This window comes from Pelodiscus sinensis, chromosome 2, assembly GCF_052426305.1.
Source record: "Pelodiscus sinensis isolate ZL-2025 chromosome 2, ASM5242630v1, whole genome shotgun sequence".
Taxonomy (NCBI): Eukaryota; Metazoa; Chordata; order Testudines; family Trionychidae; genus Pelodiscus; species Pelodiscus sinensis.
The window spans coordinates 181,837,330-181,851,980 of NC_143053.1; the positions used below are offsets into that span (position 1 = coordinate 181,837,330).

The 14,651-nt window shown below is 38.3% G+C and overlaps 1 protein-coding gene across 5 annotated transcripts in view; it reads left to right on the plus strand.

The window, feature by feature from the left end:
• The window catches only part of TOPBP1 (DNA topoisomerase II binding protein 1), a 50,379-nt gene that overhangs the window by 3,716 nt on the left and 32,012 nt on the right, over nucleotides 1–14,651 (plus strand). For all 5 annotated transcript variants that reach the window (XM_075921903.2, XM_075921901.2, XM_075921904.2 and 2 more), the window contains exons 4-13: nucleotides 566–709; nucleotides 2,396–2,577; nucleotides 2,696–2,889; nucleotides 5,327–5,506; nucleotides 7,151–7,320; nucleotides 7,768–7,931; nucleotides 9,010–9,257; nucleotides 9,887–10,200; nucleotides 10,969–11,141; nucleotides 11,864–12,075. In XM_075921903.2, coding sequence (XP_075778018.2) covers nucleotides 566–709; nucleotides 2,396–2,577; nucleotides 2,696–2,889; nucleotides 5,327–5,506; nucleotides 7,151–7,320; nucleotides 7,768–7,931; nucleotides 9,010–9,257; nucleotides 9,887–10,200; nucleotides 10,969–11,141; nucleotides 11,864–12,075 — 1,981 coding nt within the window. The remainder of the gene's footprint in view (nucleotides 1–565; nucleotides 710–2,395; nucleotides 2,578–2,695; nucleotides 2,890–5,326; nucleotides 5,507–7,150; nucleotides 7,321–7,767; nucleotides 7,932–9,009; nucleotides 9,258–9,886; nucleotides 10,201–10,968; nucleotides 11,142–11,863; nucleotides 12,076–14,651) is intronic.

Sequence of the window (14,651 nt, forward strand, 5' to 3'; positions counted from 1 at the left end):
GGAGGTGGGTGCCCAGTATGCTGCAGTGGGCCTACTTGGCAGGGATGGGAGCCTGGCATGCTGCAGTGGGACTTCTCGGCAGGGCTTCTCAGCATGGCAGGCAAGGGGGAGGGCAGGAGTTGGCAGGACATGTCTGTGGTTGGTCCAGCTCTGGGGGAGGGAGGACTGTAGTAGGGGGACCAGGTATGATCTTTGCTGGTCTGGCAAAATCTCTCATCCAGGACTGGTCAGGTCTTGAGGGAGACAGACCAAGGAGGTCTGACCTGTAGTAGCAAAGAATAGGATAGCTACAGGTCAACGGTATGCAAAGACATTGCCTCTGTTATCTAGGCTCTCTGCCACATGAGGTCCCTATGTTTGAGGAATCCCCACCCAGCTAGGAGGTCACTTTTAACTTTTGTGTTGGAATGGAAAGTAGGATTTTCCCCAAAATGGGTTTTTGGGTTTTTGTGGGGTGTGTGTGTGGTGTGTGTGTATTTTTTTTTGACAAGTTCATTTTTGTGAGAAAAATATCACCCTTCTGTGTTAATCCTCTTCATTCTTTTTGTTTTGTTTTTTGTTACAGCTTGGTTGTAGAATTGTTGGACCACAGGTAGTCATATTTTGTATGCAGCACCAGCGATGTGTCCCAAAAGCCGAATATCCTGTTCATAATATGGCGATGGCAGATATAACAATATCCTGTACTAGTCTTGAAAAGGAAACTAGGGTAATGCATTACAAAATATAATGGAAGAGTAATTGTTAAGCTACATTTTTGTGACGTTCTTTTAGATACAGTATTAATACCATTATTGATTGATTCTTTGTAAAGGCATTTTATAATTACAGAAAACCTTTAGGAGTCAGGATCGCAATTCAAATGTATATAATATGCGGGTGGAGAGAGAGATTTTTTTAAATTAGTGGGCAAAAAAAAAGAAAGTTGAAATAATGACTGAGCTTTATTTTTTTTCATTCTGAATGATTTTGTCCTTTTGAATGAGTTAAAGTTCCCATTTTAATCTTTTGGACTAGAATAAACATCTGAGCTGTGTCTAGACCGGACGGTTTTTCCGCAAAATCAGCTGCTTTTGTGGAAAAACTTGCCAGCTGTTTACAGTGGCCGCTTGAATTTCCGCAAGAACACTGACGATCTCATGTAAGATTGTCAGTGTTCTTGCGGAAATACTATGCTGCTCCCGTTCGGGCAAAAGCCCTCTTGCGCAAATCATTTGCGCAAGAGAGCCAGTGTAGACAGCACAGTAATGTTTTGTGCAAAAAAGCCCCGATGGCTAAAATGGCAATCGAGGCTTTTTTGCACAAAAGCGCGTCTAGATTTTGCGGAAAAGCGTCCGTGCCAAAGTGCTTTTGCGGAAAAGCGTCCGTGCCAATCTAGATGCTCTTTTCCACAAATGCTTTTAATGGAAAACTTTTCCATTAAAAGCATTTGGGGAAAATCATGCCAGTCTAGACATAGCCCTGTAGTTTTATGTTGAGTGGTTGGATGCATTTAGCTTTTTCCTTAATTAACTACTGTCTTTAAAGAATGACAGTATCAAAGAGATAAGGAGACACCTCAGATCTGTGTTATACAAGTAGAACTCAGAAAAAATACTTCATTGGTTGCTTAAAGGGAGCATAGAAAACTATTGAATAATTTATAATTTGCCACAGTCATGAACTGACGTGAGTTCTAGATGGATTGTCCAGCTAGTTTACAGTTAAGATGCGACAGATATATGATGTATTGCTGTTTATCTCAGACTATAATTAAAGACTTAATACTTAGGCTACTCTGAATTTGTGTTAAATATTGAATATTTGGTTCACAATTTATATTAAGGTACCACTTATAAATCTTAATAAATTATGAATAGATGTTTAAATAGCTAGTTAATTATTAGAGTCCACGTTAAGTGTATTAAACACCTATTACAACTTCCATTGAGGTGCTTATAGTCATGTATAACATGTGGCACTCATGTCTGTTATGATGCTTCTATCATCTATTACTCATTTTTAACCCTTTTATACACTCTGAATTTACTCTTAATAAAAGTTTGACAACCTTTTCTCTTATATGATTGATTTTATCTAATAATGTCTTATAATGTGTATTCCTGGGTAGTAAACAGAACACAGGTATTTTTTCTTATTTAATCTGGATTGCAAATGTATTCTTGAGGGTTCAATCCCCCAGTATTCACTATTTTACAATTTTTAAAAGGATTCCTTCAAAAATGTTCATTTCCATGCTAGCATAAGATATTTTTTCTGTTTTAAAACTGTCATAAAATTAAGTTACAAGAAAAATTAGAGGACACGGAGTAATTATTTTAAATAATCAATTTTCAAATATGTGTTTTGTTGGTTGACTACTTCAGCTTAATTTGCCTTTTTTTTCCCTCTTTAGGAAGAAGTTCATAGGTATGTACAGATGATGGGTGGCCGTGTGTACAGAGATCTCAATGCATCAGTAACTCATCTTATAGCTGGAGAAGTTGGCAGCAAGAAATATTTAGTGGCTGCTACTCTGAAGAAACCCATTTTGCTTCCCACTTGGGTAAAAACATTGTGGGAGAAGTCGCAACAAAGGTAAAAGAACCACGTTTTGTATTAGGAAATAATAAATCTTGTACTAATTCTAGACTATATTTATTCCATTGGAGTTGTTAGAAAATAAGATTTTTTCCTTCTTTCTTTCGCCCTGCAGTATGATTAGATACGCAGATATAAACATGGAAGATTTCATGTGTCCTTTGTTTCGTGGCTGTACAATCTGTGTGACTGGCTTAAGCAGTGTGGACAGGAAGGAGGTCCAGCGTCTCGCTGTTGAGCATGGTGGTCAATATACAGGGCAGCTCAAGATGAATGAGTGCACTCACCTCATTGTTCAAGAGCCAAAAGGTAGAACTGTAAAGTAGATATTCTTTAGTCAACTTTAATTTGATGGGACAACTTATGCATAAAGCTAAGCATGTGTATAAGAGTTGGAGAATTGGGGCATATGCAGGATACATAGCCTTCTTAAGGGAAGGCGGAAAAGTAGAAAAGAAGTACACAAAAGCAGAGACACAAACACTATTGAAGGAGGGATGGGGACAGACCTACAGAAAAGGACAAATTTAATCAAAACTAAATTTTGGTGAAATTAGGAGACTTAGGAAATGTAATGGTAATATTAATTCAATTACTAAACAAACTTTAAGATCAGAAATTTTAATGAGGAAAATTTTAATTTCCTCTTACTGAAATAAAATTAAAGCACTACTTTGTTCTTTTTAGTTTTGATGGTGACATATTGGATACAATTTTAAAATTTCTTCCTTATGTTTCCCATAAAATTATTTTGTGGTTCCTCTTTTCCTCTTTTGAAGCCACGGGATCTTATTACGGCAATTTTGTCTCTGGCCAAAGGACTTGTCATAACTCCTTCAGTGAAAGTGTGAGCTTTGCAGAACAATGTGAGGCATTTTTTTTTTCCACTGGGTCTGAATGTATTCCTCAAGTGCTCAGATACCAGAATGATAAAAGTTCTATAAATTCCTGTATAGACATTTCCAAAACATATTAGTCAGAAATTGGTGCGCCAAGTAAGACTTAAAATGTGATTGCAACATGACAGAATGTGCTAATGCTGAGTGCCCGATTTGATTTTTTTTTTAAATTTAGGACAGTTTAATTTTCTGTACTCAATGCAATCATATTAATTAAAAGGTTTCATAGGTTTCAGCCTTTCATATTTTGCAACTTTGGTGTCACAATTTAAATGTATCCTTGATAACATGATCAAAAGGTGACTTGTTAGCTGTCAGTTGCTTTATATTTTAGATATGTGAAAATCAGTGAGCATTCGCTTTTATATAAAACTAGCAAGACTTACCAGGTATTGTCCTGGTCCTTCAAGGCAGAGCCTTGGGGTGGGTGGGTGGGTGTGTGGGGGGGGGGGGTTTGGGGGGGTAAGAAGGGGCTCAGGGTGGGAGGTCCTCCCCACATAGCAGGGTCGTGTTCTCTCCCAGACCCCCTCCGCCTGCCAGGGGCCTGTTGTCTCTCCTCCTGTCTTCTGCCCCCTCAGCCTCCTAGGTATCTGTTCTTTCCCAAGCATCCTCCAGCCCATTTGGTGCCTGTTCTCTCTACTCCAGGTCCCCCCTCCTCCAGCCATCTGGGCCTTTTCCCAGGACTTCAGGTTGTCCTGGACAACCAAACCCTGGCCTTTCTTTAGGCTAGTGAAGAAGAAACTGCATACTAAATTTGGTTGCACTAGCTTTTACAGTGCGGGAGGAGTTCTTGAACAAATGTACTCACAGACAGACACACTCTAAAATATAAATGTTGATCTAAAATACATAGTGCTTAAACTCTGAAGTCATGATTTAAATTACACTTCAGAACTTGGGGCTAATGTTGGCACTGCAGTGAATGAAGTAGTGATAAACTACAAAACTCATTTTTATAGCATCTTGCAAGTGGTAAGTATATTAATTGTAAGCCCATTACTCCTTGTAATTGTAATAAGCCCATTACTCCTTGTCCTGGTTTCTGAGGACAGGACAAGGAGTAATGGGCTTAAAGTGCAGCAGGGGAGGTTTAGATTGGACATTAGGAAAAAATTCCTAACTGTCAGGGTGGTCAAATATTGGAATAAATTGCCAAGGGAGGTGGTGGAATCTCCCTCTCTGGAGATATTTAAGAACAGGTTAGATAGACATCTGTCAGGGATGGTGTAGACTGAGCTTGATCCTGCCTTGAGGGCGGGGGGCTGGACTCGATGACCTCTCGAGGTCCCTTCCAGTCCTATTATTCTATGATTCTATGATTATTATTATTTGGTAGTCTTGCTGTTCACCTGTACCTAACATCTAGAAGTTCCTTTTTATCAATTTCTTCTTGTTGTTCAGATGAAAATTTAAAATTTCATGGCAGCTTTCAAAACAGAAAACCTAACGGATAAAAACAGAACCTAATGTGTGAGGATGTGTTAGAACTATTTGGCTAGTGTGCTTACACTAGCAAATCTAACACACTACTTTTTAAACAAATTTGATTATGAAAGTTTGATTTTGAAAACTGTAATATAAAATCAACAAATAACCTTTTATATCATGAGCCTTAGTGCTGTCAAAGGAACCAGAATTACTTTGATACAGCTTTACTGAATTTGTTGTAAACTACCACTTGGCAATAGAGAAAAAGTACCTCTATGGGCTATTTGAGTATATATTGTCAATTACCATTTCCAAATGCAATTTTTGTCTTTGTTTTGCAATATGTTGTTATCCTTTCAGAGTTGTTACTTTTTAAAGCATTACCCTTTATTGATTGTGATTTGTCTTTTTATATAAAGGCCAGAAATATGAATGTGCCAAAAAATGGAATGTGCAGTGTGTGTCCATCCAGTGGTTTTTTGACAGTATTGAGAATGGCTTCTGCCAGGATGAGGCGAGGTATAAAATAGAGTCTGTACAGAAGCTAAATACCACACCCAGTACATCAACTCCTACTAGCCGAGCCAGCAAACCTGACAGTAAGTAAGACATATCAGTATACTGAGTGAGTTGAAACAATTTCAGTTAAGCGAAAGGAAGCATTTCATGTGAGTGGGCCACTACCATCTCTGACTACTGCACCAAAATTTTGATAAGGCCCATATCCTGCACACTCATGCTTAACTTTAAATACATGGATTTACTTACATGTTTGAAGTTAAGTCCGTGTGTCTCAGAACCCACATTTAGATTTTTTTTGTCTTAGACTACTTTTGGTTGTTGCCCTCCAATGGTTCCTATGTTCATATCAAATGTACATGCATCTTATTTAATAGGTAGCCACAAATCTTATCGAGCAGAATAGGTTTTCAGAAACTGATCTTTCATCTTAAGGCTGACAGTTCTACAGAGGAAAATTAGTTCTGCATAAACTAGAGATGTAAAATCCCAGTTAATCAGTTAAATGTAAGGCTGACCTAATGTCTAATCAGTTAACTGATTAAGCGTGATTGGGGTAGGGCACTACTTTAGCTTGGCTGGAGCAACCCTCATCCATTGGAACTCCCATTCCCAGCTTCTGCATGGGATGGGGAGCTCCAGACTTGGGGTGTGAAATTGTAATCATGTAAATTAGGAGTGGGAAACTTAAGGCTCAAGGCCAAATGATGCCCCTGGCTTGTCTGGATCTGGTCCCCAAGGCTCAGGGCTCTCCCCTAGCATTTGGGGAGCCTGCGCTGATGCTCCAGCCCTCCACTGTCCCATCATGGCTCTGGAGCACACACAATCTACTAGGCTGGACCCGCTTAAGCTCTGATGTGTGAGGCAAATGTGGGGAGTGATTTTTCCTTCTCTGTCAGGGGTCACGTCAGTGAGGGTTTGTTTGTTTTTTCTCACTTTTGTGTAGAGCCCCCCCAAACTGATACTTTTGTGGGTCAATGGCTCTCTACCCAGAAAAGTTTCCCCACCACTGGTGTACATGGTAAACCAATGAGCCTGGGCTCCTGTGTTAACCTTCACTGTTATATGAGGGCTTCTAGTATGCATGGGGAACTAGCTTTAAAAGCTGGCTCCCAGCATGCACTGGCTGCTGGGGAGCCTCCCCCACCCACCATGCTTCTGCACAGTAGCATGGGCTGGCGGGAGGGGAGAGGGGAAGGGAAGGTGGGAGGCGAGAGCTGCCTCCCTCCTCCACTTGCAACTACTGAAATTTTCAGCAGTTACATGTTTAAGTGTATTTTAACATACCTACTTAGGATGCTGGCACAGCCCCTATTTACGAGATGCCTGGGCCTGCTGCAGACAGGGGCTGCTCTAGATGTTGGCATAGCCCTTGTTTGTGGGGTACCCAAGCCCGTCATGGACCGGTTCTGCTCCAGTTCTCACTGGTTAACGGGGACTGGTAAGCCTCACTGATTAGGGAAAGACTTAATGGTTAACCGATTAACCTTTCACATCTCTTAGTGTAAGCACTGTTGCTAATATTCAGTATGATCTCTGTTTTGGTGTAATTAAAACTCTTATCTTTTAACAGAGGTTAGACTATGCAGTATATTGATTCTCAGGTTTTGTCTGTCTTGTAAGCATTGTAAAATCATATTTGACAATCATAAATTTTGTATTTGTTTAAGCAGCAGGAAAGACTAATTTATTTCCTCCTTTTTTATTTTTAACTTTATTTAAAGGTCGTACCCTTTCAGATTTCAGCCACATTTCCAATATCAGTTTGAATGGCATTAGTGAAACTGCATGCAGCTCTGCTATGAACAGCAGGCTGGATCCTCCTGATGATGATTTGGAAAATTTGGATATCAGTTCTTTTCAAGCTCCTGATGACTTATTAGATGGGTGTAGAGTAAGTTTAACAGTATACGGTTCTGAAATGAACAATTATCCTTTGGATGCAGTTAGCCTGGGTCTCCTGCAGTTATTGCTACAATGAAATATAAATTTCCACTCCCAGCACAAAAATATAGTTTATTTCAAGATAAACCAAACTAGACTGTTCATAATGTATTTGAGGTATTGGAAAAAGTGTCTCCGCATCTTATCCAACTCCAATGGGAAGCGGAATTGGCAACTTTATTTAATGGAAAATATTTTATTGGTATTTTCTGCTGTTAGTGGGAAGTTGAGTTGTTCAACACAAAGTCATAAGGATGGGCATTAAGGATGGGAATGACTTTCTTATTATGAAAAACTGCAGTGCCTAAAGCCTGTGTGTTTGTATGTTCTTTTGTGGGATAATGAATGGTATCAAAATTAAATTACTTCAACCAAAAATGTCTTGTTCTTCTTACAGATTTATCTCTGTGGCTTCAGTGGCAGGAAGTTAGATAAAATGAGAAGGCTTATTAACTGTGGTGGTGGCATTCGATTTAATCAGCTTAATGAAGATGTCACCCATGTTATTGTGGGGGAATATGATGATGAACTGAAGCAGTTTTTGAACAACACTACTCACAGGTTCTGATAGCTATGTTGCTTAAAATACACATCTGTAATCATGTTGTCTCTTGTAAATATGTATTAATTAAACAGCAGGTTTATACCATAGAAATAAAAATTGTAAAGCTCTTGAAGTTGTAGTCATTTGTCAACATTATACTCCTGGGAACAGTACTTTTAAGGAAAAATGTCGTCTCCTGTTCAACAACAAAAAAATGTTAATTAGGGAAGCTTACATGATGGTTCTAGAAATCCTCCATATCTGTGATAAATTACATTTTTCTTGGTTGTATTGCTTATAGAAAATAGGTGTAAAAAGCCATTCTCTCTAGCATTTTTTTAATATTTCAAAGATTAAGGTTTCAGTATGGAGGCAACTCAAACTTTTTTTGTTGTAACTGGAGACAGATAAGTGTCACAAACTTCTTACAGAAACACAAGTGTACTTAATGTAGAGTGAACAGTGTTTGAGGTTACGGGTGTGTCTAGACTACAGGGTTTTTCCGAAAAAAGTGGCCTTTAATAATAAAAAAAAACCTTCCCCTGCGTCTAGACTGCAGCTGTGTTCTTTCAAAAGTAAATTGAAAGAACGCGGCAGTTTTTTCGATCGCGGCAAACCTTATTTTATGAGGAATAACACCTTTTTTCGAAAGTACTCTTTCAAAAAAAGGCGCTATTGAATGCAAACTGTACTTTTTTGAAAGAGCATTTAGATGCTCTCTTTCGAAAGAGGCTTGTAGTCTAGACATCGCTTACGTCTAGACTACCCACAGCTTCTGAAAGAAGATATGCAAATTAGGCATGAATTTGCATATCTTTGATCCCTTTTTCGGAAGAGGTTTTTTCTGGGGGGAAAAAACAGTCTAGACAGGGGTTTTGTGCGAAAAACCCTGTTTAGACTGCTTCTTCCAAACAAGGGATCGGAAGAAGATATGCAAATTTGTGCCTAATTTGCATATCTTCTTTCGGAAGCCGCGGGTAGTCTAGATGTGCCTTGAGAGAAAAACACATGGTCCTTAACTCATTTAACATATCTTGCCACTGTGTGTATGTGTGCGTGTGTACGTATAATATAAAAAATAATTTTATTTTATAGGCCTCATGCAGTGACAGCAAAATGGTTGCTGGAGTGCTTTGGTAAGGGTTACCTACTTCCTGTGGAGCAGTATTTGCCTCTGAACTACCAGCCAATAGAAAATCCAGTTTTGGAACAACCTGGAGTTAAGCAAACTGTTCCTAAAAGTAATAGTTTCTCAAAGAAAGAAGATGTGAACCTTGTACAGCACCAAAAAGCCATTGAAGATGACCTGCTATCTCAATATGTAAATAATGATTCCACGCTAAGTAAGTTCTGGAACAAGCACTTAATAAAATATAAAATTTATGTACAGTTCTTATGGAAAAAACTTGTGTTGTCTCAATGAAGATGGACATTGAAAATGTAAGGGATTTTCAGAGGGTAGCCAAGTTAGTCTGTCACAGAAAAAAACCAACAAATGGTCTGGTAGCACTATATAAACTAACGAAACATATAGATGGTATCAGGAGCTTTCGTGGGCACAGCCCACTTCTTTAGATGACCGGTCATCTGAAGAAGTGGGCTGTGCCCACAAAAGCTCCTGATACCATCTATATGTTTTGTTAGTGTATATAGTACTACCAGATCATTTGTTGTTTTTTATTGAAAATGTAGTTACCTGATGTTAATCATATGAAAAGGAGTTGCAATTCATATTCCATAGCACGTACATTTTTAAAACCTTGATATGCTTTGTATATTAATTTACCTACTGTACTTAAGAAACAGTACAAATTAGATGTAAACACAAACTGCTTAATACGGAGGTATAAGTGGAATCTAAAATCTGCATTGTTTTCAATTAATAACTTACAAGACGTTTGAAACTCATTTTCTCCCTTACATCATCTGCGTGCGAAATTTTCATCAGCTGATATATTTTTTTTTTTTTAAGTTGAAAAGCTAGAAGCTGGTAACTTCAGTGATGTTACCCATGTTACCATTCAAGAAGTGAAGCAGCCCCCTATCTGTCATAATTCACTGGGAGAGACTTCTACAGTGGTTGAAGAAGGCTTATTCAGCAGAAAGAGGTTCCTTCTTCTGGGTTTTGGTGAAGAGGATAAATCCTGCATTATTGAAATTATAAAGGAGAATGCTGGAAAAGTTATATCTCCTCAAAATAGAGCAATTGCAGACTATGCTGTAGTTCCTTTACTGGGATGTAAGGTGGAATCAACTGTAGGAGATGTTGTTACAAACACATGGCTGGTAAGGTGATATTGTAAAGCTTTGAACAAACAAACGTTAATGTTTAGAAATATAAACACTAAAAATGTAGTGATGACTATATTTTCATTAGAAAAGAGCATTTGCATTAGAACATTGTTTAATTAGTGTACAACAAATTAGAGAGTGCTGTAATGCACCTCTTCTTTATAGGTATCTTTTACCTATATCGTTTATTTCTTCTTGCTTTATTAAATTAGATTCTGAGTGGCAAAAAGACTTTGTACATAGGATTCTGTATTAGATGTCTGTATAACTGGATTATGAAGAAAAAGCTGGGAGCAGTTGTGTCTCTAATAATGTTTGTAGCTGTATCTGGGTGATGCAATTGCAGGCTTACTTTGTATGTCTGGTCAAACATTTAAATATGTTGGCCTAGATAGGCCTTATTACCTGAATTAATTGTCAGTTGATATTTATCTTTATTAGATAATTAACTATGAATTAAAACTTACGTTCACCCTTATCTTGAGCTTAAAATATTATAAAGCAGTATTTGTTGTTGGAGAAATAACAATTCAGGAGCCTTGACTCTTAATATTAGTCTGACTGAAACTGTCCGGATCTTTTAAAGTAATTTATCTGATTGCATGTAGAGTAATGCATGTTCTACTTTGTACTTGAGGCACAAAGACAAAGAATGTCTTTCTGTTGATTCCATAAATGCTGTAGTACAATGGCTGAAATAATGTTTCTCTTACTCATTTCTCTTGGCTTGGTTCTCATTTCATTTATTTCATTGTTTTTAAGATTATGTGTGTAGAACAGCAGCTCCTTTTAAACCCTCAGTCGAACCCGCTTTTCACCCCAGTGTCAGTAATGGAAGGAAGCACTCCCCTGGAAGACTGTGTACTGTCTTTCAGTCAGTTTACTGGTGCAGAGAGAGACTCCCTTGTATTCTTGGCAGGTCTTCTAGGAGCAAGGTATGGAGCCTATTATATGAATGTTCATTTTCAGCCATCTAAAAGCTTTTCAAGTATTTAGTCACATTTAGAGAAAAAAAGAGAGCAAAAACTCAGTTTAGAGTTAAATTTTCAAAATTCTCTTTTCAATTTTATTAATTTGTGAAAACAAATGTTGAAACATGGTGATGTATTATTTAGTTCTTTATTTCTCTTTCTTTGTCATTATACTTTCTAGAGACAATGTAATTTAAGTGTTCAAATATTTGCATATGACGTTAGTGAATATCAGCTCTGAAAAATGACTCTTAAAAGGTGTGTACGGGGATGAGCGGGGTAAGGAAAGAACATTTGTGGTTGTCCATACTTGGTCAATTATTTTCATAGCATTTGCTTATTTATACAAGTAAAATCTTTTTTTCCTATAGTTGCCAGCCATATACACTCAACCTGAGATCTAGAAATTCAGCTTTAGGATTTGGCATTGTCACCAATTTAAAAAAATTTATAGCCAACACTATCCCATTCTAGTTACAGATGTGCACCACATTGTCTTTAATGGAGTTGCACAGATATAAGTGAGGGAAGAATTTAGCCTTGCTTTTTGAAGTTAGTTATCTGTTCTGTTTATGATAGTTGAGCAGGATTAAAATCCTGCTCACTCTTCCATACCTTTATTGGCTCTGCAGTGCTAAAAACAGTTATGACGTTTTTGAATGGTTATTTATATACACTCATTTCAGAGTCCAGGAATTCTTTGTGAGAAGAGCCAACCCAAGGAAAGGAATGTTTGCCAGCACTCACCTAGTGGTGAAAGAGCCGGATGGTTCTAAGTATGAAGCAGCAAAGAAGTGGAATTTACCTGCAGTCACCATGGCTTGGCTCTTGCAGTCTACAAGGACAGGAAAGAGAGCAGATGAAAGCAAGTTCCTAGTTGAAAATGTTAACATTGGAGGTTAGTTGTCTTACATTTTCTTGTTTGTTTAGATATACGTAATCATGTCATGTCAAATTGCATTTCACTGTCATTTAAAAAAAAGGGGGAACTATAATTTGATTTCAAGAATCATAGAAGATTAGGATTGGAAGAGACCTTAGAAGGCCATATAGTCCAATACCCTGCACAAAGCAGGACCAACCCTCAACGAAATCAAACCTGACTTGAGAGGTTTTTAAGGATGGAGATTACTCCACCTCCCTAGGAAACCTATTCTAGTGCTTCACCATCCTCCTAGTGAAATATTTATCCTAATAGGCAACCGAGACCTTCCCCGTTGCAACTTGAGACCATTACTTTTTGTTCTGTCATCTCTCCCCTCACTCTTCTCTTCTGTAGACTAAATAAGCCCAAATCCTTCAGCCTCTCCTAAGAACATAAGAATGGCCATACTGGGTCAGACCAAAGATCCATCTATCCCAGTATCCTGTCTGCCGACAGTGGTCAGTTCCAGGTGCCCCAGAGGGGGTGTATCGAAGACAGTGATCAAGCAGTTTTTCTCCTGCCATCCTTCTCCAGCCTTTGTCAAACAGAGGCCAGGGACACCATTCCTTATTCCCTGGCTAATAGCCCTAGCCCTAATAGACCTAACCTCCATGAATTTATCTAGCTCTTTTTTAAACTCTGTTATAGTCTTAGCCTTCACAGCCTCCTCTGGCAAGGAGTTCCACAGTTGACTGTGCGCTGTGTGAAGAACTTTCTTTCTTTTATTAGTTTTAAACCTGCTCCCCATTAATTTCATTTGTTGTCCTCTAGTTCTTATATTATGGGAACAAGTAAATAACTTTTCTTTATTCACCCTCTCCACACCACTCATGATTTTATATACCTCTCATATCCCCCCTCAGTCTCCTCTTTTCTAAACTGAAAAGTCCCAGTCTCTTTAGCCTCGCCTCCTATAGGACCCAATCCAAACCTCTAGTCATTTTAGTTGCTCTTTTCTGAACCTTTTCTAATGCCAAAATATCTTTTTTTGAGGTGAGAAGACCACATCTGTATGCAGTATTCAAGATGTGGGCATACTATAGTTTTATATAGGGGCAGTAAGATATTCTTTGTCATATTTTCTATCCCTTTTTAAATAATTCCTAGCATCCTATTTGCTTTTTTGACTGCCACTGCACACTGCATGGACATTATCAGAGAACTTTCCACGAAAACTCCAAGATTTCTTTCCTGAATAGTCGTAGCTAAATTGGCCCCCATCATATTGTATGTATAGTTGGGGTTATTTTTTCCAATGTGCATTACTTTACACTTATCCACATTAAATTTCATTTGCCATTTGGTTGCCCAGTCACTCAGTTTGGTAAGATCTTTTTGAAGTTCTTCACAGTCCTGCTTTGGTCTTGACTATCTTGAACTTTGCCACCTCACTGCTCACCCCTTTCTCTAGATTGTTTATGAATAAGTTGAATAGGATTGGTCCTAGGACTGACCCTTGGGGAACACCACTAGTTACACCTCTCCATTCTGAAAATTTACCATTTATTCCTGCCCTTTATTTCCTGTTTTTTAACCAGTTCTCAATCCATGAAAGAATCTTCCCTCTTATCCCATGACAACATAGGAGCCTTTGGTGAGGGACCTTGTCAAAAGCTTTCTGGAAATCTAAGTATACTCTATCTACTGGATCCCCCTTGTCCACATGTTTATTAACCCCTTCAAAGAACGCTAATAGATTAGTAAGACATGATTTCCCTTTACAGAAATCATGTTGACTTTTGCTGAACAAATTATGTTCTTCTTCATGTCTGACAATTTTATTCTTTACTATTGTTTCAACTAATTTTCCCAGTACTGATGTTAGACTTACTGCTCAGTAATTGCCAGGGTTGCTTCTAGAGCCCTTTTTAAATATTGGCATTGTGTACAGAACCTGATTTAAAGGATAGGTTACAAACCACAGTTAATAGTTCCGCAATTTCACATTTGAGTTCTTTCAGAACGCTTGGGTGAATGCCATCTAGTCCTGCAAAATGCAGGACAATGTAGCACTTTAAAGACTAACAAGATGGTTTATTAGATGATGAGCTTTCGTGGGCCAGACCCACGAAAGCTCATCATCTAATAAACCATCTTGTTAGTCTTTAAAGTGCTACATTGTCCTGCATTTTGCTTCAACTACCCCAGACTAACACGGCTACATTTCTATCACTAATCTAGTCCTGGTGATTTGTTACTGTTAAGTTTTTTTCTATTTGTTCCAAAACCTCCTCTAACAACACTTCAATCCAGGCCAATTCCTCAGATTCATCACCCACAAAAAGACAGTGAACGTTTGGATATTGTATTGGGTCAAAAGTTTGCAGGGTCATAAGTATTGCACTCCAAACCCCTAATAACTTTTGTTGTCCTCCACTGAACTTTCTCCAATTTGGTCACATCCTTTCTATAGTTGGGAACTTAAAACTGGATGCAGTATTCCAGATGTGGGCTCACCATGCTGAATAAAGGGGAATAATCACTTCCCCATTAAAGAAAGGTTGTGGATGCACTGGAGACAGTCCAGCAGAGGGCAACAAAAATGATTA